Raw genomic sequence first — 21,630 nt, 5'->3', positions numbered from 1 at the left:
AAGCACTAAGTTTGAGACGTGGCTTTGCGGGTTTAACATGAACAGGCTATTGCATTCCACATACACTAGAATAATCCTTTCATGCAGCATCTTTTCCCCACTCGAAGCCCAGATAATAGCCAAGATGTTAATCTATAATGAGTAGGTTCATGGGTTGCATATTTTGTTCTATATCATCTGATTTTTCTTTTTTTTTTTGAAGTAATTTTAGGTGATTTATTGGTTAAAAAAAGGGGGGAGGGATTGAAAGCACATAGGATTCAAAACTCATTCTACCTCCTAGCTGTTATAAATACAATACAATCTAAATTACTCATTTCTAAGCCTATTTCCTTCCTTTCTGTGAGATGGGATTAAGATTACTATTTTGTCAGGATTAAGTGACAAAGTCCTTTGATAGTTTTACTACAGTAGTAAAGCTAGGAGTTGGGGAAAACAGACTTCGAAGCTACCTACTAGAGCTCAACCCCCTCCTCCCTTCCTGAATGGTAGTTTAAATCCTATCACATCATAAAGTTAAGACATCTTTGCTCATTTCTCTGGCTTTTCACCGGTTCTCACCACTTCGCTCAAGAACAGCCAGGCCTATTATTTATTTGGACCTGTTTTGTGTCTTTCCAGCCATACAACATGTATACGTCTTCCAGGTTACATAGGCTCCCCAAAGATCTTCAATCAAGTTGCCGAATGGGGAATACAAAAATAAAATTTAAATAAAAAAATAATCAAGTTGCCGGGTTCAGAGCCAGACCTAATGAATGCTGCCCTTCACTGACAATTTGCCAGTTGTAGAGCACCCAATTCATGAGCTCAATGTCATCCTCATGCTCGCTCCTTGAAACTTCGATTAACCATGTAAGAGAATCACAATCTTCACTATCAGTCATATTAACCTAATCCAATTGATGGCATTCCAAGAGCTCCCTCAAATTATATTGTCCTCAGGGAAAGAACTCAGGCAAGATGGTAGTGACACTTTGACCTAGTACTTCTCAAAGTCTATCATTGTAAATCAAGGGTATGTGTTACTTACCTCTTGACCTTGAGAGACCAAAATAAGGTTCTATGTCCAAAGCATTCAAAAGGTGTGTAATGTGTTCAGTGGCTACCAGTCAGTGCCAGGCTTAAAATTTTGAAGGAGTTTGGACCAGCACTGTCTCAAGTCACATAACCAATTCAGAAGTTCAAGTCACATAACCAATTCAGCAGTTCAACTAGATTAGCAGAAAAAGGCACATTGCACCATTCTATACTAAAATGTATACTAAGCACAGGATTAACTGAATTGCAATGGTAAGAAAGGTGTTGGCTTAGATGGGCCAGTATTCCCTTTTTCCAAAGGATACTAGAATCTCCTGTTTTCTAAAACCATTTTTGCCCCCATCCCTCATCCTTTTTATCCTTTCATACTAGTGTCTACAACAGTCATAATCTACAAAGCTACAGGGTTGATTCCTACTCTTGGCTCTGAACTCCCACTTCCAAAAATTGAGTATCAGGACTGTTTGTTCTCTGCATTTATTGTTAAGCAAACTTATCTTTATATAATACAGAACAATTAAAGCTGACTAAGTGCAACAAATAAGCCTGCCAATAATACACACAGCTTTATACCACCCGTAATTCAACCAGTTGTCAAAATTCCAAAATCAAGGCATCCCAAAACACCAACCTACCAGTGATCATTCAGACCAACGTATACTTGAGGTCTCGAGACCAGTATTCTCCAATTGCAGTACCATCCAGTTACTTTGTTGAGAAACATTAAGAAAATGGACAGAGGCAGGTACCTGTGCCATCAGCATTGACTTTTGCACCGAGGGTACAGAATACTTAGTAAAAACTTGATCAAAAAACTCAAGTCACTGTTATGGACCTACTAAAGATATTTAAAGTCTGAATAATCTACTGGTTATACCATTCTAAGGTCTACCAGATGCTACCAAAAAACTACATGGGGTGATGCTAAATAGAGGCAATTTACAAAACCACTTGTCTCATTAACATTTCTGATTGACATCTTTATAATTACTTGGCACCAGCCTGGCAAAATAGGAGAAAGTAGGTTCATCAGCAACTGAAAACCTAGCTCAGAAATTAACAGATCTCTGCTCAGATTAAGGCAATCCATCTGACGGGATAGAGGAAGAGTATCTTCTGGGCTGGAAAATTTTGCAAAGCTGGTTTACATGAACATAATTTGTTCCAAATTCAAACAATTCCTTAAACATGCAGAAATTTGGTATGAAACTGGTTAATGTTGAAAACAAAAACATAAGAACACCGAGTAAAACTTCCTAAGATTGAGAGTTCTAATTTGACACCATCCAATAGCCTGAAAACATCAAGCCCTTAGAGATCAATTTTCTTCAGCTATTTCTCACACCATTTACTTGAATAAGCCCTTTACATAAGTTCCTGTCATATTCATCTATAGGCAAATTAGTGGTCCCTCTAGTTCAACAGAGATCAGTAGCTTGATAATGTTCAATTAACATCAACTCCAGTATAATTTTAGGACTTGTCATGAGGTATTCCTGTTCTTCAGGGGGACACTCAAAATCTTATCTTACCCAAGCTAAGGACAAAATGGAAATTTTCTAGGTCTATGTGTATACTACAGTTAATGGTGTTCAAGACTTAGCATTATATACTTTGAATGTAGGTTTGCATGAAGATGATTAATATCAAGATTGACTCCTAAAGTTTTACCAAAATTGAGTTTTGATATTGAACACAAATCAAAAATCTAGTTAGAAACATTTTATTTAAATGTGTCAAATAAAAACCCACATTTTCATACCATAAGATGTTAATACATTCAACAAAAATGTATATTATCTTACTGCTGTGAATTTACAGAGTAATTATCCAGATCCATTTTGATTAGATGGTTGAAATACCCTTTCTCCTAAGTTACACTTTACAGACATCACAAATCCCTTATAATAATGTAAACAAAATAACTTTTCCCTAAAAGGTGAACTTGAGAACTTCAGTCCACTCTTTCAGGACTTGCACTTCTTCGTGGACTTCCTGATGGGGAACGACTAAAAAGAAAAAATTAAATTTGAAACTGGTTAGTGTCTACTGAAACTTATTCTTCCCATGTACAAGTCAGGGCAATACTCAGATTTAATAAATCGAAAGATAGTCAGAGGCACTATAGAGAGATTCGCAAACAAATCTTTTGTATGTGCTTAACATTAGGCTATTCTAATAGCCCTTCCTTGCTAAAATTGCAAGGTTACATTAACCTAGGAGGATAATGATTTAACTGCCATCATTTCAACCTAGACTTTTTTTTCAAGTGGTCACTTTCTTCTTACCTATGGTCCACGTAGGAAAAAAAGGTTTTTAAAAACAAGACTTTATTAATTTACCACTGAATTACAAAAAAAAAAAAAAATTTCATAACAGGAAACTACAAAATTTAAGGGTTCACAGGATTAAAGACAACTTAATCCCAACATTTTCTAACTATTTCCAATAAAAGCATAAGCTAATGTTGAGGCAGGTAAAGCAACCATCTCAAAAAAATAGCATCTAGTATTTCAATATATATATATAGCACCAATTCTCCAAAGAGCTCAAAGCCTGCATATTAGGCAGTAAGCAAACAAAATCTGCAGAGGCCACACTTGACAGTTAAGATTTGCCAACAAAACATTCTTTAGCTTACCTTCTTTTTGGAGATGGAGATCTGGACTTTGATCGGCTGTCAAAACATGAGAAATTCTATTAAGAAAAAGTACTAACCAATCCCTTTCTTAAGTCACAATTACCATGAACTGAACCCCCAAAGTGTCCTGAGCTTAAAATGTCAGGTAGCAGTTGAACTGAAAACAAGTCTACCAGTTTTTGATAACAAAAGCCAATCTTGCAAAAACTACTACATGAATGAACTGTTATTTTATCACAACTAATCTTTTACTCTGCTTTAAGCAATTTATCTCAAAATGTTTCTCTACATGCACCTAGTAGTTCCTAAACAAGGGCCTCGTAATACAACCCTAAAGTCACCTCACTATAGCTTCAAATCTTCTTGTCCAGGAAGTAAGCCAGGCAAGGACGAGAATAAATAAAATTCTAATGTTTGGCAATTAAGACAGTGTTCCCATTTTACACCTAGGCTTCAACTTAGGGCTTGATTTTTCAACAATTCTAGATAACTTTGAACTCTTTGGATATTGGTGCCATATAAACTAGGAGAGCATTATTCAGATTTCTACCCTACCTGCTTCTTGGTCGTGAAAGAGACCTGGATCTTGATCTGGATCTTGACCGTGATCTAATAAAAAGAAAAAAAAATAATTACACCAATTATTCCCTAAAAGTTAATTCCCTGAAACACCCACCAAAAGCACCTTAACAGGTAAGTTAGGAATAGAGGGGCCAAGGTTGAGCATGATACAAAATTCTTGTGTTCTAAGAGTGAACAAATGATAATACTTTCAACAAACTGGTATCAAAGTAAATTAAAAACCACTGTTTCAATTGTTTCTTTTACACTCAATAACCTGGGGTTGTCACAGTTCCTATGTAGAAGCATTATACCCAAACAGTGCAGAGTAATCAAGAGAAATAAAAATTTTCATGTGGAAGTCCAATAAATCTTAAATCAAATCAACCGTACCAATACAAATTGAGGTGATCAAACTCAGTGAAAAGAGTCACCACGGGTAAAGTTTTTTTCCCTTGTATCCCATCAAATAAGTTATGATTCAGAACCACCAATTTGTCACACAAACAAAATCAGGCTCTGACATACACACCCTGGAGTCCTATAATCAGATGTGCATATCGGGAGAGGATCCAGAGCTTTCTCAATCCCAAGTTTGGAATCCCTGCATATAAAGGTCTATAGCTATCACTGACAGCACTAACTCCCAGTGATATTTCCTTACAGCTCATCTCCTGTAGAACTGTCAATTTCTTTTCTACAGTATCATCATTTTGGACTGTCTTTGAAGGCTTTCTATTTATAGAGTAAAAATGCTGGGGTTCTACTTTCAATTTTTACCTCTAAGTTTCAGTGTGAAAATCTGGTTAAACAAAGGTCATATTCACCCCTGTATACAATACTACTCTCCTACAATTTTCCATGGTTTCTAATCGACCTCCATTCATTCCAAAGAGAAAACCACCTTCTGATTTGCTTCTAAAACGCTTCAGGAACCTAGTAAGTCTTCTTATCAGGGGTCAGGCAAAAAAAAAAAAAAATTTTTTTTTTAGCTTTAGACATCATTTACCTATCTATATAAGTATATACAGATTCCAGAACTTTTCAGCAGTTACCTACCCAGAGAGTTCACTAGCATAATTTGAGGACGTGTGGTTTGGATCCCTCTCTACCAGTGCCTCTCTAACAATCCTTAAACTCTTTAGTTGGGTTTCATCTGAAAGAAAAACCTGGATAATAGCTATTTCCAGGTTATGTGTAAACTCAACTTTCGTATTTCAAATATGATATTTTCTGAAGCATTCCGCTTCAATTACATCCCAAGACTCTATTGTCATTAAGACATGACAATCCAAATGCAAGCAGGGAGATAAGTGTGTTACGTACTGGAAATACCTTGATCCTTTTATAGAGCCAGACCTAGATCGTCTAAGTGAAGCTGATCTCGATCTGCGAAGAGACACAGATCTTGATCTTCGAAGAGATGCAGACCTTGACCTAAAAATTAAATCAAAGTTTAAGTCCATCTCCAATTAAAGTTCTCTACCATTTATTAAACCTTGAATTAAACAAGATTTCTCACCTGCGTCCCCTGCTCCTACTGCGTGAGCGAGAGTACCGCCTACCTCTGGATCTTGAATGTGATCTAGACCGTGACCTATTTTTCAAGTTAGAAAAAAACAGTATATTAGATGGTAACTCGTTTTCGCAGTTTGTGTGCCTCTGCTGAAATCAAATCTCAAAACTATTTAAATTTAGTGTGTCATTTGGAAATAAACTCTGGGCCTATTAGATGCTTTTTTTTTTTTTTTTTACTACCTAAAAAAAGATTTGTTAAAAGCTGAATTACATCTTAGAATTACATAATATAAAACACTGTAAGGTGTATTTAAAATAAACCTTGCAAGTTTGCAGGTCGACCCTCTTTGGCCCATGGTCTAGTAGGTCTAGCAGATCTAGACGATCTAGAAGTATCTATAGCCGATCGCTGCATCTAGATGTTTTCTTCAATCTAACGACGATCAAACTGACAGCCAAATGAGCCAGGTGAGGCTTGATTGACGCAAGAAGATTTTTCTAGTTGGGAATGTGGTCAATCTGGTGTTCCTCTTTCTAAACCGGAGGGGGCCCCAATTGTAAGCCAAATTTACTGTTACGGCGATCACCGTCTCAAATTTTCTGCCCTTTAAAGAATAAGGTGAAGCTAGGTGTAGATGACTCGAGGGGATCTGGCCTCTTATGCTGATCACCTCAAGGTCTAGGAGGATCTTAATTGTCGGATTTGCAAGGCGCCTCAGCATGATATCATAAGGCTCGTGACATTCTGAATCAAGGCGACTGACTCAAACGAAGAAACCTGAAAGGTTTTGACCAGGTTGATTATTAATATATTAACAATTGTTTAATTACACAAAAATTGTAAAATACACCTGTACAATTAACATTCAAGTTTATAGAAAAAAAAATTAGTTTCTGCCTTGCCAATAAAAGAATTACTCGATTAACTAGTATACCAACCATTCCCTTATCAAAATAAATACCTGCTTCTTCTTCGGCGGCTATAGCGGTGACAATCATAAGCATAATGTCCCTTTTCTCCACATTCATAGCATCTATCATTGGGATCAAAGGGACGTCGGGCAGGTGGTCTATCAAATCGAGATCTCCGTGGCATGCCTGTTGATAGCTCAACCCTCACTCGGGAACCACAAATCACCCTATAAAAGGAAAAAAAAAAATTCTAATGCTAAAAACACATGAGACGTCTAGATTCAGAACTTTCCAAACATTCTCTTGCTCACAATCTTCAGCTATGTTTAAAAGCCTCCTAAGTTATCGTTACATCTTAACACAGAAGCCCTTTCCCACTCCAACTTCTCTCCCCGCTTCATGCCTTAAATAAAAATTATGGATAGCTGGTTATAGTCTCCCCCAGAAAATTCAAATCTCACATCTCGCTACCCAGCCCACGGAAATATTCTAATGAGCATTAAGCTTCATAACCAACATTACTTACTTCCCATCCAGGCCTCGCACTGCATCTTCTGCATCTCTAGGATCTTCAAATTCCACAAAGGCAAATCCTGGAGGATTTCTCGCAATCCACACAGTTCTTAGAGGACCATAATAACTGAAAGCCCTTTCTAACTCTCCTTTGCCAGCACCAGTTCCCAGGTTACCAACATACACCTTGGTTTCTGTTTGAAAACGCAAATAGAAGAATGCATGTTATGAAAGTCTTGGCCTGTGTGAACCAACCCCTCGTGTAAAGCAGACGACCCGCCACAGTACGCAGAGCGCGTTGGGCACGTCATCAAAGATCATGTTCAGTCTTAAAAGCACCAAATCCGTGCACTTCTGAAAAGTCAGGCTTATGACAAGAGTCTTAACGTTTGAACAAGAGGGAAAAACCTCCCCAGCATGCCGAGACGCGTGCAGGACCTCCGCGGCGTGGGGCGGCAGGCCCGGCCCCGCCCCCGGGTCCCGGCAACCCGGGCGCGCCAGCAGCGCGCGGGCCGGCGGCGGCGGCGGCAGCAGCGGCGGCGGCGTCCGCGGCGGGCGGGCCCCGGTCGGGGCCGGACCGGGAGAGCAGGGCGGCGCCGGCTCTCGTCGTCCGCGGCAACAGCCCCAGGCGCAGGCTCGCCCAACACTCCAGCTCCCCGCCCCAGAGCCACAAACCGCGCTCGAAAGAGCTAAAAGAGAAAAGAAACCAGCCGCCAGACGTGGGCTCGCGTCTCCGTCCCCCTCCGCACAGCGGCGGGGCCGGGGCCGCACAGCCCCGCGCGGGCTCCCGCGCCGCAGCCGGCGCGCCCGGGGCTCGCAGCGGCGGGCAGGGCTGTCAGCTCCGGTGGCGGGAAAGCGCCAGGGAAATGCGCCACCGCAGGCGTCAATGTGCGCAAAATGGCAGCCGGGCGCGGGGGGTGTGGGGCGGGCGGGCGGGCGCGCGGCTCGAAGGGCAGGAGGGGAGGCGTGAGGGGGGCCCGGCTCGGGCCGGGGGACGAGCACGCCCCGGCAGGTCCGAGGAGCCCGGCGCAGCCCTCCGCCCGCCAGCCCGTCTCCCCGCGACACTCCGCCCCCGCGGCCTCCGGCTCGGACGGCGTGCGCCGGGGCCGCCATTACGCACGCGGAATAACCGTCTCCAACCGCCGCGCAAGTCCACGGCCTAGCAGGACTCGCTGCGCCCACAGCAACGCCCCCTCGCTGGGCCCGGGGCTCTCACCTCCTCCGTACCGCCCGTAGCGCGACATGATGACCGGCCCACGAGCCCTGCTCGCTCAGCTCGCAGAGTCCAGGACACGAGCAACCCGGGAGCCCGACGCGCAGCCTCTCGCCAACGATCCCGGCGGCACTAGGAGGAAGTGCCTGGGTTCGCGCTTATATACCCGGCGACGAGGGGGGTGAGCTCTGCGCATGCGTCGTCTCGACGTTCTGCGCGGCACAAAGGAGCTGGGCGGAAACGGGCGAGAAGCGGCGCGGAGGGAACTGAGGCGGCTGGGAGCTAGTGCCGGGGCGGAAGGATACGTTTCCATGGGAACGCCACGAGCGCGCCCGTAAACCCGTGGCCTTCCCCGGCGCGTCCCGCCCCCTCCCCTCCCCCTTTTCCTCTCCCCTGCTCCTGTCCCTTCCCCGGCCCCTCTCCCCCGGCTGCTCCTCAGTCTAGGAGCCCTCGGCGCCGGGCTTCTTCCTCCAGGTGCATGACACCGGCCTTCTGAGGGTCTAGGATTGAGCCGCTGATGTTGCAGCCGTCGCCGCGGGTTCCGGGGAGCCCGGCCGAGACCGCTACTCGGTGATGCGCGGGGCCCCGCAGAGGTAATCGGGGCCCGGGGGAGACTCCCCGAGCCCGGCGCCTCCGAGCAGCGGTCTCCGCCCCGGGGGCGGCGGGCGGCGGGCGGCGTTACCCCGGGGACTGCGGGTCGCGGCCGCCCCTTCGGAACCAGCCGCCGGGGTCCGCCGGCCCGGTGGGGAGCGTGGAAACGCGGGGACCAAGGCGGAAAGTCGGGGGCGCCTGTCGTATTGACATTGTGACGAGAGCGTGGACACTGCCAGCCGTCTCGCTGGGAGCGCCTCTGAAATTATTTGCATTTGAAGCACAGAGTGATTCACTTTTGTTTGCCTCCTGCTGCTCTCGGCTACAGGTTGCAGCAACGGCTCATCCTCTGACGGGCCGGTCCCCAGGACCCGGACTCTCCGGGGGCGTCTCTGAGGAGTAGCCTTGCGGCCCCAACAATCTGTAGAGCAAATGGAGGAGAGCGTTTTCTTTACGCTAGAATCACGTAAAATCCAGTTTTGATTGTATGCGATGTATTAGCCAGACGCGCCACCTGTAAATGCAGATTTAACTTTTTTGCAAGCCAAAAAAGAAAGAGTTGGACTACAATGGTTGGAAAGATTCCATAGGAAGGAGGGAATGTTTAGGTATTTTCGTTTTTCATCTGGTGTGTCTTCACTTGGTGTGTACACGTGTGGGTTACAGAGTCCGGGAGAAAGGATGCTTGGTGAAGAGGGCACGGATTCTCTGTACCGCTCCTAATAGACCTCAATAAATATTTTTGTCTCTGAAAAGTGTTTTGTACTAAAGAGAATTTCTAAGAAGAGAATTATGTAAATGATATGAAAAGAAGCAGTTTTCCAACTTTTAACAAACTGCTTTCCAGTACATTAAAGGAAAAGCCAAAAACCCCAACTGATCTGCCTTCCTCTTTAGTAGACAGCGCCTGTGATAAGCTAATTATTTATCTCTATTAAAGGAGGGCCAACTCTAGGCCCAGCTTTGCTAACCTAGTTACCGTGAAAAAAAAAAAAAAATTAGTGTATTTCCGTACGCTATTATACTGAACACTCTTTCTCTAGGAACATGTAATCAGTTCTTTCCTCTAAATGTCAATCCAAATCAGGGGATATTTTATTGTAACAAGTATTTTTATTCTTGCTGTCTCTTTTGAAATAAGTTTCACCCACATAAACTTTTCTCTCTACAATTCTAAGTTAAATTAAGATCCCATTCTCAGATTCCATTAGAATGTGAACCTAAGTGAATATTCTAATATTTATCAATAGGAAATATTGAGTAATTTTTAATGTTACTGTTGTTAAACACTGATATTATTAATTTAGGAAGGGGGCCTCAACTCACAACAGTGTTCAAACTCTAGTCTTTTAATATGCATTTATGTGTATGCTGTACATGTATATACTTTAAGTCAATCCAAACCGCTATGTTCAATACAGCTTTTCTTTTTTTCAATATTTCATAATCTTCTGGAATGCTGCAAGGAAGTTTGGGGAAGAAAAATCCTTAGCATGTTTATAATTCTATCATATTGTATAAAGAATAGAAAAATTCTTATACTTTCATAAAGTATAAAGAAATTAACTTTTCAGGCCTCCCTGGTGGCGCAAGGGGTTAAGACGCAACCTATGAAGCTATCCGCAGCCGCTGCAGCACGAGTTCGATCCCCGGCCAGGGAGCAACCCACATGGTGCAGCAGACCTCTCCTGACTCACCTGCTGCTCCCCTCAGCAGTGTATTTCAGTCAGTCTGCCTGTTCTGCTCCCCACTCTGTCTCTGGTGAATCCTCTCATCCCCCCACACCTCTGGCCTGTACCCCAGTTCTTGTATGCATAAATAAATAAATCTTAAAAAAATAAGAAATGAACTTTTCATTAGCCAACTAGAAAACAATCACTACTAAAGCATGGGTGTGGGATGGTTGAAACAGGAAGAGTTAAAGAACACCAGTACTTTCACCAACATCAAAGAGTGAAACTAGGAATTGGAAAAATCTGATGCCCACTGATATAAATATTACCTCAATGGGTGGTTTAGGGGTATAAAACAATCTGGAAGAGTTAAGTTTTCTGAGGAATGTCCAGCTGTATTAAAAAGGATGAAAACCCTGAAACCATCCAGTTCTAAATCCATTATTCCGGTGGTGCAGCGAGTTGAGCGCAGCGCTGTGAATCTGTCCACAGCCTCTGAAGTGAGGGTTCGATCCCAGCTGGCCGGCGAGAATCCCACATGGCACGGCAAACCTCTCCTGTCTTTCCTGCTGCTCCCCTCAGCAGTGTATTTCGGTCATCTGCCTGTTCTGCAACCTGCTCTGTCTCTGGTGAATCCTCTTACCCTCCCACGCCTCTGGCCTGTACCCCAGCTCTTGTATAAAAATAAATAAATCTTTAAGGGGGAAAAAATATTAATGAAAGGGACCTGATGTTTTAACTTGAGAATTAGGCTAGCTTAGATTTAGTTTATTTAGTTCTTGAAAGGAGAGCATTTCAGAGCTAGGAATATTCCAATTATTAAAGAGCTGCACTTTAAGTAAAATAGGCATGCTTCTTTAGCTGTCTCCAAGTGAAATCCTTAAGACAATTTTGCATAAGAACTTAATTTGCATAACAATTAGTTGGGATGCTAGTAAGGATGCAGATTTCAAAGTCCCTATTCCAGAGACATTAATTAGTTACACCTGGAATGGACCTAATGAACCTACTTTATTAATAACCTCTCAACTTTGCTGCAGAAACACTGCTCAAGACCATTAACTTCCTTTTGTCTGATGTTTTGATATTGATCTTCTAGTCCCTAGAAATGAATATCTTCATTATAAGTTAGTAAAAATGATTTTCATAAATCCTTTCCTTAGGAGAGGTAGTGAAGTGTTATTATAAAGAACAAGAGCTTATGGAGTTACACTATTTATTAACTGCCTGAGGGGTTTTTTTAAGATTTATTTTTATTTATTTATGTATACAAGAGCTGGGGTGTAGGCCAGAGATGGGGCGGGGAGAGGATTCACCAGAGACAGAATGGGGAGCAGAACAGGCAGATCTATTGAAAAATACTACTAAGGGGAGCAGCAGGCAGGACAGGAGAGATCTGCAGTGCCCTTTGTGGGTTAGCTCCCAGGCAGGGGATAGCCCTTATGCCATAGTGGTGATAGGGCTGAGACTTAACCCCTAGGCCACCAGGGAGGCCCCTAAACATATTTTTCTTGTTTAAAACAAAACAAAAACTTTATCCTGCCTTTTCTCCACCATTAGGGTTGTGTGCACTTGATTCTGTTCTTTACCATATCTTCTCCTGAGGCATTCAGGATGGAGTGATTCCTGGCCAAGAAATAAAAGCAGAATCATCCCACTCCCCAATGGTAATAAGGTCAGGTACAGTTCCAATTGGAGCCATTGAAGAGAACCAAGCTGGATCTGTTAACGTGAATGGCACAGGAGATGGCACACAGTAATGCTGTGTTAAGATCACTAGCATCTTCCCTTATCTTCCTGAAGACGTCACTATTTGGACATCTTTAGGAAATTATTTTTCTCTTTGTTTGAATGCTTCTGTACCTAGTAGGTTGGCTCAGTAATAAATATGTGAGATCTTTGTTTGGGGAAAACAATTGTTCTCTTCAACCCCCCCTATTTTTCATATCTGTCTAGTTCCTAAAATCCAAGTGTAAAAAGTATGCTATTTTTGTCTGTCAGGTATGTAATGAAATTGGCACTCACTCCCACTATTGGGAATGTGAAATAATATTTGAGAATCAATCTGGCAATGTGTTTTAAAATTATTAGATTGTGTGTATACTTGGCCCAGCATTCCTGCTTCCTTGGCTCAGCATTCCTACTTCCTTTATTCTAGCAATAATCATAGCTGTGCAAAAAGATTTATGTACTAAAATGTTCCTATGACCCTTTTTAATAATGTCTCAAAACTAGAAATAGCTTGAACATCAAACATAAAGGGATTGTTTTAATATGTCACATAAATTGATTATATATTATGGCTATTAACCATATTGTAAAAGAATTTTTAATGTCAGAAAAATGTTAATGAAAGAAAGGCAGATTTCAAAATGGTGTGCATGCATAGAATGCTTCTGGTTTTGTAAACTGTATTAATAAAAGTAAATATTTCTTGTTTTGCTTTTCTGCATTTTTACAATTTCCTATAATCATTGTTTTAATTGGGAGGCTTGGAGACAGAGGAATTCCAAGTTTGAACTGAGAAATCACTTCATCTCTGACCACTTCCTAACCCAGTCTGCATCCCAAACCACATTTAAAACAATTCAATAAGCACCTACTGTATGCCAGGCATAGGGGTAGGGATGGCTATAAGGATAAGATAGATAGATAGATAGATAGATAGATAGATAGATAGATAGATAGATAGATAGATAGATAGATAGAGTATACAGATGTTGTCCTGCCTGCTTCATATATATTAATACACCTAATTATCCAAATCATTTTTTGGTAGAAATACTATTATTCCCCTTTGCTGATAAGGAAACAAAGGCACAGGAAGGCCAAGCAAGGGACAGAGTCAGGATTCAAACCTAAGTAGTATAACTTCACAGTCTGTATGTTTTACATTTTATAGCCTTGGTGATATTATTATTAATAATGCCCAGAATGATTTGGGGGATAACACAGGCACCTCACTCAGGAAATGGTTGACAGGGTTTGGTCACTGATGGATATGAAAGGAGAAAAAAGAGAGTCTAGAGGAGATGATGGTACCAACCATGTAAATAGGAAATGAAACAGTAGAAGGAGGAAAAGGTTTTTGGGTCAATAAATAACATCACTTTTCCTCCAGTTCAGAACCAAAGAAAGAAAGATGCAAGTGTCAGATAGGAGATGAAAACATGACCTTTTTCATAAATTGACTGTTGCTGTGACTTTAGATGTGCTGCTAAGTGGGTTCACTAATATGTTCACTTCTTAATTAGACAGATTTCCCTGCCTGGTCCCTGGCACAGCTGGAGAGCAGAAAACAAACTCTTCCTGTTTTTTGGTTTCAGACTTTGGATAGGGTGTTTCCAAAGGGAGGAATTCAGAAAGTACAGAGCAAGAATTTTTTCAGTTCCTCTATTAACTCCCAATCAAGTCATCCCACTGACCAGGAGTATTCCTCCAGCAGAAAAGTTCCCTTATTGGAATATTAAAAATAGGTGGTGGGGGGCCTCCCCGGTGGCGCAGCGGTTGAGCGCTGGGTTGCGAAGCTGCTCCCCTGCCGCTCCCCGACCACCGGAGGAGGGTCCCACATGGCGAGCAGACCTCTCCTGCCCCCCGCTGCTCCCCTCAGCAGTGTACTTCGGTCCTTCTGCCTGCTCTGCTCCCCGCTCTGGCTCTGGTGAATTCTCTCACCCTCCCACGCTTCTGACTGTACCCAGTGCCTGTATGTATGTATCAATCAATCAATAAATCTTTAAAAAAAAAAATAGGTGGTGGGGATAACAGGGGTTGACAAAAGAATACCAAACTTTCAGTTATGAGATGAATAAGGTCTGAGGGCTTAATGTATAAATGATGACTATAGCTGTTAACTCTCCGCTGTATAATTAAAATTTACTAAGTAAATAGAATTTAGGTGTTTTCACCAAAAAGTCATGTTGTACACTTTAAATATCTTACAATTTTTGTCTCAATAAAACAGGAGAAAAAAGAAAAGGAATAATTTCCCCCAACATCTCTGAAAGTGTGCATTATTGACTATGCAAAGTATTGGTCCTTGAGGTAGGTAAAAACAGAATACCAATCTAAAAATGCTAGAGAAAAATATGCAACTAAATATTGATACAGGGAACCCATCATGGTTATATCTTTTCTTTTCAAGTTTTTTTTTTTTAATTTTTTTATGAGTGTTTTTTTAAAAACATTTATTTATTTATTTATTTATTTATCAATGATTTATTTATTTATACAAGCACTGGGTAGAGTCAGAAGCGTGGGGACGGGTGAGAGAATTCACCAGAGCCAGAGCGGGGAGCAGAACAACGAAATATACTGCTGAGGGGAGCAGCTGGTGCAGCAAGAGAGGTCTGCGCGCCATATGGGACCCTCGCCGGTCAGCTGGGGATCGAACTGGCGCTGCAGAGGGTGCGGGCAGCTTTGCAGCCCAGTGCTCAACCGCTGCGCCACCGGGGAGGTCCTAAATATTTATTTTAGACAAGAGCTGGGGTATAGGCCAGAGATGAAAGGGGTGAGAGGATTCACCAGAGACAGAGCAGGGAGCAGAACAGGCAGATGACCGAAATACACTGCTGAAGGGAGCAGCGGGATAGTCAGGAGAGGTCTGCTGCACCATGTGGAAATCTCCCAGGCTGGCTGGGATTCGAACCCGTGCTGCAGAGGTTGCAGACAGCTTCACAGTGCTGCACTCAATCCGCTGCGCCACCGGGGAGGCCCAATCATGGTTATATCTTTCTGTGCTCTTTGGGAGTAGAAAACTTAGCAATTGCATTCACAACTTTTTTTTTTTTTAAAAGATTTATTTATTTGTGCATACAAGAGCTGGGGGACATGCCAGAGGTGTTGGGGGGTGAGAGGATTCATCAGAGACAGAGCAGGGAACAGAACAGACAGACTGACTGAAGTACACTGCTGAGGGGAGCAGTGTGCTAGTCAGGAAAGGTCTGCTATGCCATGTGGATTGCCCCCTGGCCGGCCAGAAGATAGAACTCATGCTGCAGTGGCTGCAGATAGCTTCATAGGTTGCGTCTTAACCCCTTGTGCCACCAGGGAGGCCCCCGCATTCACAACTTTTAAGAAATTCCTAGAAATATGTTGTGGGCACCTGAATTCACTTAACAACTATTTATTAATGCCTACTTTGGTCAAGGGAGTATACTAGAACTGGGATATATTGCTGAATAAAGCACTAAACGTGCTTTGAGGCTCCCAGAGTAGTGATGAAAGCAGATGGGCAGCTAATTACAATGCAGTGAGATAAACACTCATTGAGATATATGCTGAATGCCATTAAGAATGATTATGCTGACAGACATGTTAGGTAAGGTTTCAGAAAAAGTAAAATTTGAGCTGTCTTAGATGGCATATGGATTCTATGAAATATAATTTGAAAGCATTAGAGCAGAGGGAAGGAAACTTTATCCTTGGCTTGCTTCTGGCCCTCATCTAGGTTTCTCCAGCTAACCTGAATTTAGCAACCACTATTGCAATCCGGACAATAATTTCCCTCCTAATGGTTTGTACGGTGTCTCCCTCGGAACTGAAACTTTCAGATAAATGTGAATGGAATATAGTTGCTAATGCCAAGACATAACTAAACCTTCAGGTGTAAAATCAAGCAATTAACTAAAATATACCTCGGAGGCAGTCCTTACGTTCATGATTTTTTTTCTCCTATGTAACATATTTCCCTTATTTTCTCTTCCATCTATGTAAAAATTTGCATCTTCTGTTTTTCTCTTTCTTTGCCTTTGGTTATTTCCCTCTGCTTTACCTCCCCCTTCTTTCTTTTATCAAAATGCAGAGTTAAAGTACATTTTAAAGTATAATTATTTTAAGGCTCTATAATAATTGCTATTGAAGTGTTATATTTGCTGTTGCTGCTCTTAAAAATAGATTAATTGCACTTACTGTGTTATTATGAATAAATTCAGTAACTTGATATTTGTGGTTGGTTTTTTAATTGATTTTGCCACCCCTCATTCCCACCTTCCACTAAGATACTATAGTAATGCTAGGATCACAGTTGTTGTATTTGATGTTTTTTCTAATTACAACACTAGGAAATCTTCCTAGTTTACAACACTTTCCATGTCTAAAGTCCTATATAACTAACCACATGTCATCAAGTCCTAGTTTTCTGTAAAAATATATGCACGTATAATGGTGGTACTAAGAATAGCATGGATGGATTTTTTACCTCTATAATCTTTATTATTTGAAGTGTCTCTGGACAATTCAGTCTTAACTATTAATAGAAAGATATACCTACCCTTTTCCAGACAAGGCATTCCTAAAGAGAAATTTTATAGCTGTCATGGTATATAGTTCTACAATTTATACAAAAGCATAATCTGAAAATGACATATTGGAGGGATGGTTATAGAAAACTTCTGTTTAGGATTTCACAATGTTTTAAAAGATCATGTTTTCTTTAGTTATTGCAAATAAATTGAAATTTTGGAACATTTTCTAGGTAAATAAAATTATCTTTTTTTTTTCTTTGTCTAACATAGATGAGAATATTCTAATGCTGCACCTCACGGCTATTAGATTTGTTTGCCTCTATTATAACAGCAACATCTGAGGCTGAGCTTTGTGTGGAAGACGTGGCCTGGTCAGGAGAGTAGGCGCTGCCCTCGTTGCAATCACATCCATCCACTTCAGCTATTTCCCATCTCTAAAGTTGGGAAGCAAATATGTCACTTACTCTCAGTAAGGAAGAAAATGATGATAACGACTTAACATCACTTATTCTAAGTAAGGGAGAAAATGATAAGGAGAACAACTTGCGGTATATGTCACTTACTCTAGGTGCAAGAGAAAACAACAGGGAAGACAAGTTTGAAGATGCCTATGAAATTATTCCTGCGGCCACAACAATGAATCTATTATCTTCCCTAGAAGAATGTACAACTGCATTGTACTTATTTCTAAATAACAGATTCTCAGAAGCCATAAATCTCATTTATCCCTGGTCAAAAAACAGCATCTACCACGCTCTAATGTATGGTATCCTGATGGTTGTTAAGGCTATCTTGACTTTTGAGCCACACGATATCCATCTTGGAATGACTGCTGCAAAGGACGCTTTGAAAACCTGTAACAACTTCCGAAGAAAATCTCGGATGATGAGTTTTTCTCGTGCAGTGAGTAAACAGGGAATAAAGGCAATCAAAGAAGAGGAATTGCACGCAGAAGTCTGCTATGCTGAGTGTTTGATCTTGAAATCCACTGTAACATTTATACAGGATGACAGTATGCTTAGTTATCTTAAAAATGGATTCAGTGCTGGGTCAAGCTACCAAATATACAAAAACTGTCAACAAGTATTAACACAGATGCCTAACAATGAAAGCAAAACCTATAGACAACTGGCTGGTGGAATAAAATTTGGACTTGGAGCATTCAACTTGTTGTTATCACTTGTGCCACCAAAGATTCTTAAACTACTCAATATTGTTGGATATTCTGGTGATAGAGACATAGGTTTGACTTTGCTTCGTGAGAGTGCATCTGAATCCCATATTAATAATATCTTAAGTGTTTTGACTCTACTCTTTTACCACAATTATATCTACGTTGCTTTTGGTATTGAAAAGAGTCACCATTCAGCTGTAGAGGATCTCTTCCAAATCTACCTCCAGAAATTTCCAAACTGTGTCATACTCAAATTTTTTCATGCACGGTTTAGTATCCTGAAAGGAAATTTTGAAAATGCAATGTTAAAATTACAGGAGTGCATTTGTACTCAGAATGAATGGAGGCAGGTTCATCACCTCTGTTACTGGGAACTCATGTGGTGCAACATTTTTCTGCAAGATTGGAAGCAGGCTTATCACTATGCTACTCTCCTGTTTCAACATAGCAGGTGGTCCAAGGCACTATATTCATATAGTAAGGCTATTCTACTGATCTTGCTTCCTTCTGATTTTGCGAAATTGGTAAATGAGGATGTGAACTCTCTCTTCTTAAAAGTGGACACCCTTAGAGTCAAATTTTTAGGAACTTCCGTGCCAATAGAAAAGTTTGTTGCTGAAAAGGGTCAGCGCTATGGTGCTTCTTTAGGCTGGTATACAGCACAGCCCATTCTGGAATTCATGTATGCCTGGAGTGGTTTCCGAGTCATGAGCAAAAAACTAGACCTTGTCTCAAGCTGGCTGTCAATAATTGACAAAGGAGAAGAACTTTTACGAGAAAATCCAAATAATGAATATGGCACCGATGACATAAGTTTGTTAAACTTCCTGAAAGGTCTGTGCCTGAAGTACTTAGGCAAATGTTCAATGGCTGAGCAGTACTTTCATCGTGTCATTCAAAAGGAGAAATTGTTAAAATGGGATCACTATTTGATACCATATACTTACTATGAACTGGGAATTCTATACTATCTAAAAGGAGATTATACCAGTGCAACAAAAAACCTAGACAATATAAAAAACTACAAAGACTATTCCATGGAAACTCGACTCCAGTTTAGGGCTCACATAGCCCTTGAACAAATAGACAAAGAAAAGTGATTTAGATGCAAAGTATGGTTTTGTTTATTGTGAATGAAGTATCTACAATCAGCAAGCTAATAGGTAGAAAAGTAATTTCTTTGCAGAAGAAATCCAAGAAGAAACATCTGTTAAGAATCTGACTAATAACAAATAAGCAAGGAATTGGCCATGACTTTTCCCTCTTTCCTTGTCCATATCTATAAATGGAATGTCTTAGACTGGCAAATGGAGTGGTGCACATTCTTGAAAAAGAAAATGCATGTGATGTATATTGTAGAATATGCTCTCTCTTTTATGTTATGAATTTGTCAATTACATTAGATAACATTTTCCAAAACTCTATTATTTTTTAACTTCTCGCTAGATAATGTATACAACGGCAAGTGAAAAAGGGACAATAACTACACTAGGCATGTAGTGTCTTGTAAGTGTGTTGATTTAAATGGTAAAAGAAAGAAAAAAAGACTGACATTACTAAAATTACTGACATTTTAAATTATGATGCACTGAATAGCAGATTCATAGAATAGTTTTTCTATTATATACAATGTTTATTTGTTCTTTATACCTAAGATGTTTTTCACGTTGTGATCAGTGGTATATTTTACCTTTTGTCATTAGGAAGCCAAATATGGCTCTCTAATTTACCATAGGATAAAGGAGATCCCCCCCCACCGCCCTGCTTCCACACAACACATACTTATAAACCCTTTCAATATAATTCGAGAAGGCCGGTCAAGTGGATGGGGAAAAAAAGGATAGACTGCTGGAAGAGTTTGGTTACCGCACAGCCCTCCCTTCAGTTGCCCTCCCTTCAGTTGCCCTCCCTAAGGTGTAATTCCTATTAAGACCAGCTCTTCAACATAATTAAACCATTGGCATCTATCCTGTTGCCCTTGTTAGTGAGTTAATCTGAGAGTAAACAGCAGCTGTAGGCCTGGGGTTCAGTATTCTTTTACCTCCTTAAGGGATAAAACCAGTCCACACCATTGCCTGCTAAGAGTATCTTCCTTGCAGTCACAACTGGAAATAGAAGTTGCTAGGAAAGTTTGATTTGCTAAAACACATGAGTGAAACACACCTTAAAGCTCTGCATGTTCAGTCAACCAATAGAAGCACAGTAAGGAACTAACAGTTCAGATTTAGAACTGCTTGCTTTGAAAAACATGTTCCCTGTAAGTTGAAAATAGACTTTTAGGTGAATTGTACTTGAGTCATTCCCCATTATTTAATTAGTATGATATAGTGGTTAGAGGGCAGGCTTTGACCTGATTGCCTGGATTTGTATCCTAGCTCAGTTACCAACTATGTGGCCTTGGGCCTTTGTGCCTCAGTTTCCTTAGCTATAAAATAGGGATAGTAGTTTCTAAGGTGTGATTTTTCTCTGTTAAGTGAGTTAATATACATTTACTGTTAGTACTACTATTACTAACAAAGAATTAAATTACTGTCTTGGAGAAGTAAAGATTCCTTTATTACCTGCTTCGCCAATCTAAAAGTCGACCTGTTAATTTTTTGGTTCTTAGTTTATCTCAGTCACATTAGTAAATCTACCTACATTATGATTTTGTATTTTATCCCAGCTTCTTCCAGTTTGTTAACTGATGAAACAAATATGTGTTGAATGCTTGCTATATGCAGGCACTATTCAGTGAAGATACTGTTATGGCAGAATTCCATCAGGGAGGCAGGCATCACTCAGAGAGGAGGGAAGATCTTTATGCTGGTGGGCTTAATACTGGAGACCCCAGAGGAGAGTTCTCTCCAAAGTCTGAGCCCTGAGCCAACTAGGTTACAGAGTATTTATTGACTAAAACAAGGGGTACAGTCTGCTGGGAATGCATGAATCAGTGTGTGGCCTTGAGGGTGCTTATCAATTGTTCCCTAAAACTTTCAGTCTACAGGCTATGTCCCAACTTGAGCTAATCAACAGGTCAGCCTGACATTTTCCACTTCAATATAAAGATAAAGCAGGATCTTATTAGGGAAATAAATTAGAAAAAGATTTTGTTGGGATGAAAACACAAGAGGGTGTTTCAATAGTTTACTGTCTCTATAGCCAGGCTATCTACAGGAGGGGTGGTCAAGGGACAAAAATGCTCTTTCCTAAAAGTCTTTGTCTTTTAATTTCAGAGAGGATAGCATTCCTGGGGGACTTCCATTTATATTTCATTGGCCAGAAATATTCATGTGGTCACTTCAATCTACGAGGAAATAGAAGGTTAAGTTTTAACTTTCAAGTTTCTTTAGGAGGTGGTAGAAAAGGACTGTTAAATGAACTTTACAGTTCCCAAAGTGCTCTAAGTATTTTCAGCCCAGGAGGACAATAATCCCATCTTCAGTCTAGGGAAACCAGTCTTCCTCTCTGAGGCTGTAAACTCTATCTGGGCAGAGCTGCACAGGACAGGGCAGGGGAGGGGAAGGCAGGGCAAGGCAGGGCAGGGCAGGGCAGGGCAGAGCAGGGCAGGG

The 21,630-nt window shown here is 41.1% G+C and overlaps 2 protein-coding genes across 9 annotated transcripts; one reads left to right on the top strand and one right to left on the bottom strand.

Moving 5' to 3' along the window:
• Positions 1 to 2,748: 2,748 nt before the first annotated feature.
• SRSF7 (serine and arginine rich splicing factor 7) lies at positions 2,749 to 8,740 on the bottom strand. 4 transcript variants are annotated; one of them, XM_037528201.2, is made up of 8 exons: positions 8,403 to 8,740; positions 7,200 to 7,380; positions 6,724 to 6,900; positions 5,766 to 5,840; positions 5,570 to 5,680; positions 4,238 to 4,291; positions 3,683 to 3,718; positions 2,749 to 3,050 (listed from the first exon to the last, which is right to left on the bottom strand). In XM_037528201.2, exons 1-8 carry the CDS (start codon positions 8,428 to 8,430, stop codon positions 2,996 to 2,998), a joined length of 717 nt encoding a protein of 238 aa, XP_037384098.1. In that variant the 5' UTR covers positions 8,431 to 8,740; the 3' UTR covers positions 2,749 to 2,995. The 4 variants fall into 4 exon arrangements, with proteins under 4 accessions (XP_037384098.1, XP_037384099.1, XP_037384100.1 ...); XM_037528202.2 differs by having other exon boundaries at positions 5,579 to 5,680; positions 8,403 to 8,739; XM_037528203.2 differs by lacking the exon at positions 3,683 to 3,718 and having other exon boundaries at positions 8,403 to 8,738.
• On the top strand, positions 8,413 to 20,542 carry LOC119259383 (tetratricopeptide repeat protein 39B-like). 5 transcript variants are annotated; one of them, XM_054701195.1, is made up of 3 exons: positions 8,413 to 8,580; positions 14,625 to 14,704; positions 17,176 to 20,542. In XM_054701195.1, exon 3 carries the CDS (start codon positions 17,359 to 17,361, stop codon positions 19,177 to 19,179), a length of 1,821 nt encoding a protein of 606 aa, XP_054557170.1. In that variant the 5' UTR covers positions 8,413 to 8,580; positions 14,625 to 14,704; positions 17,176 to 17,358; the 3' UTR covers positions 19,180 to 20,542. The 5 variants fall into 5 exon arrangements, with proteins under 5 accessions (XP_054557170.1, XP_054557169.1, XP_037384096.1 ...); XM_054701194.1 differs by lacking the exon at positions 8,413 to 8,580 and adding an exon at positions 8,728 to 8,873; XM_037528199.2 differs by lacking the exon at positions 8,413 to 8,580 and adding an exon at positions 8,728 to 8,992.
• Positions 20,543 to 21,630: the final 1,088 nt, after the last annotated feature.

Source organism: Talpa occidentalis, unplaced genomic scaffold (assembly GCF_014898055.3).
Source record: "Talpa occidentalis isolate TD23 unplaced genomic scaffold, MPIMG_talOcc4v2.1 talOcc4.5, whole genome shotgun sequence".
Taxonomy (NCBI): domain Eukaryota; kingdom Metazoa; phylum Chordata; class Mammalia; order Eulipotyphla; family Talpidae; genus Talpa; species Talpa occidentalis.
This window is presented reverse-complemented; position numbering and strand designations above follow the sequence as displayed.

Coding starts and splice junctions, on each gene's coding strand:
- LOC119259383 (XM_054701195.1), top strand. CDS start 17,359: ATGTCACTTACTCTCAGTAAGGAAGAAAATGATGATAACGACTTAACA.
- SRSF7 (XM_037528201.2), bottom strand. CDS start 8,430: ATGTCGCGCTACGGGCGGTACGGAGGAG. Junction 5,681..5,765: donor AGTAGGAGCAGGGGACGCAG/GTGAGAAATCTT, acceptor TTTAATTTTTAG/GTCAAGGTCTGCATCTCTTC. Junction 4,292..5,569: donor AAAGGATCAAGGTATTTCCA/GTACGTAACACA, acceptor TCTTTTTATTAG/ATCACGGTCAAGATCCAGAT.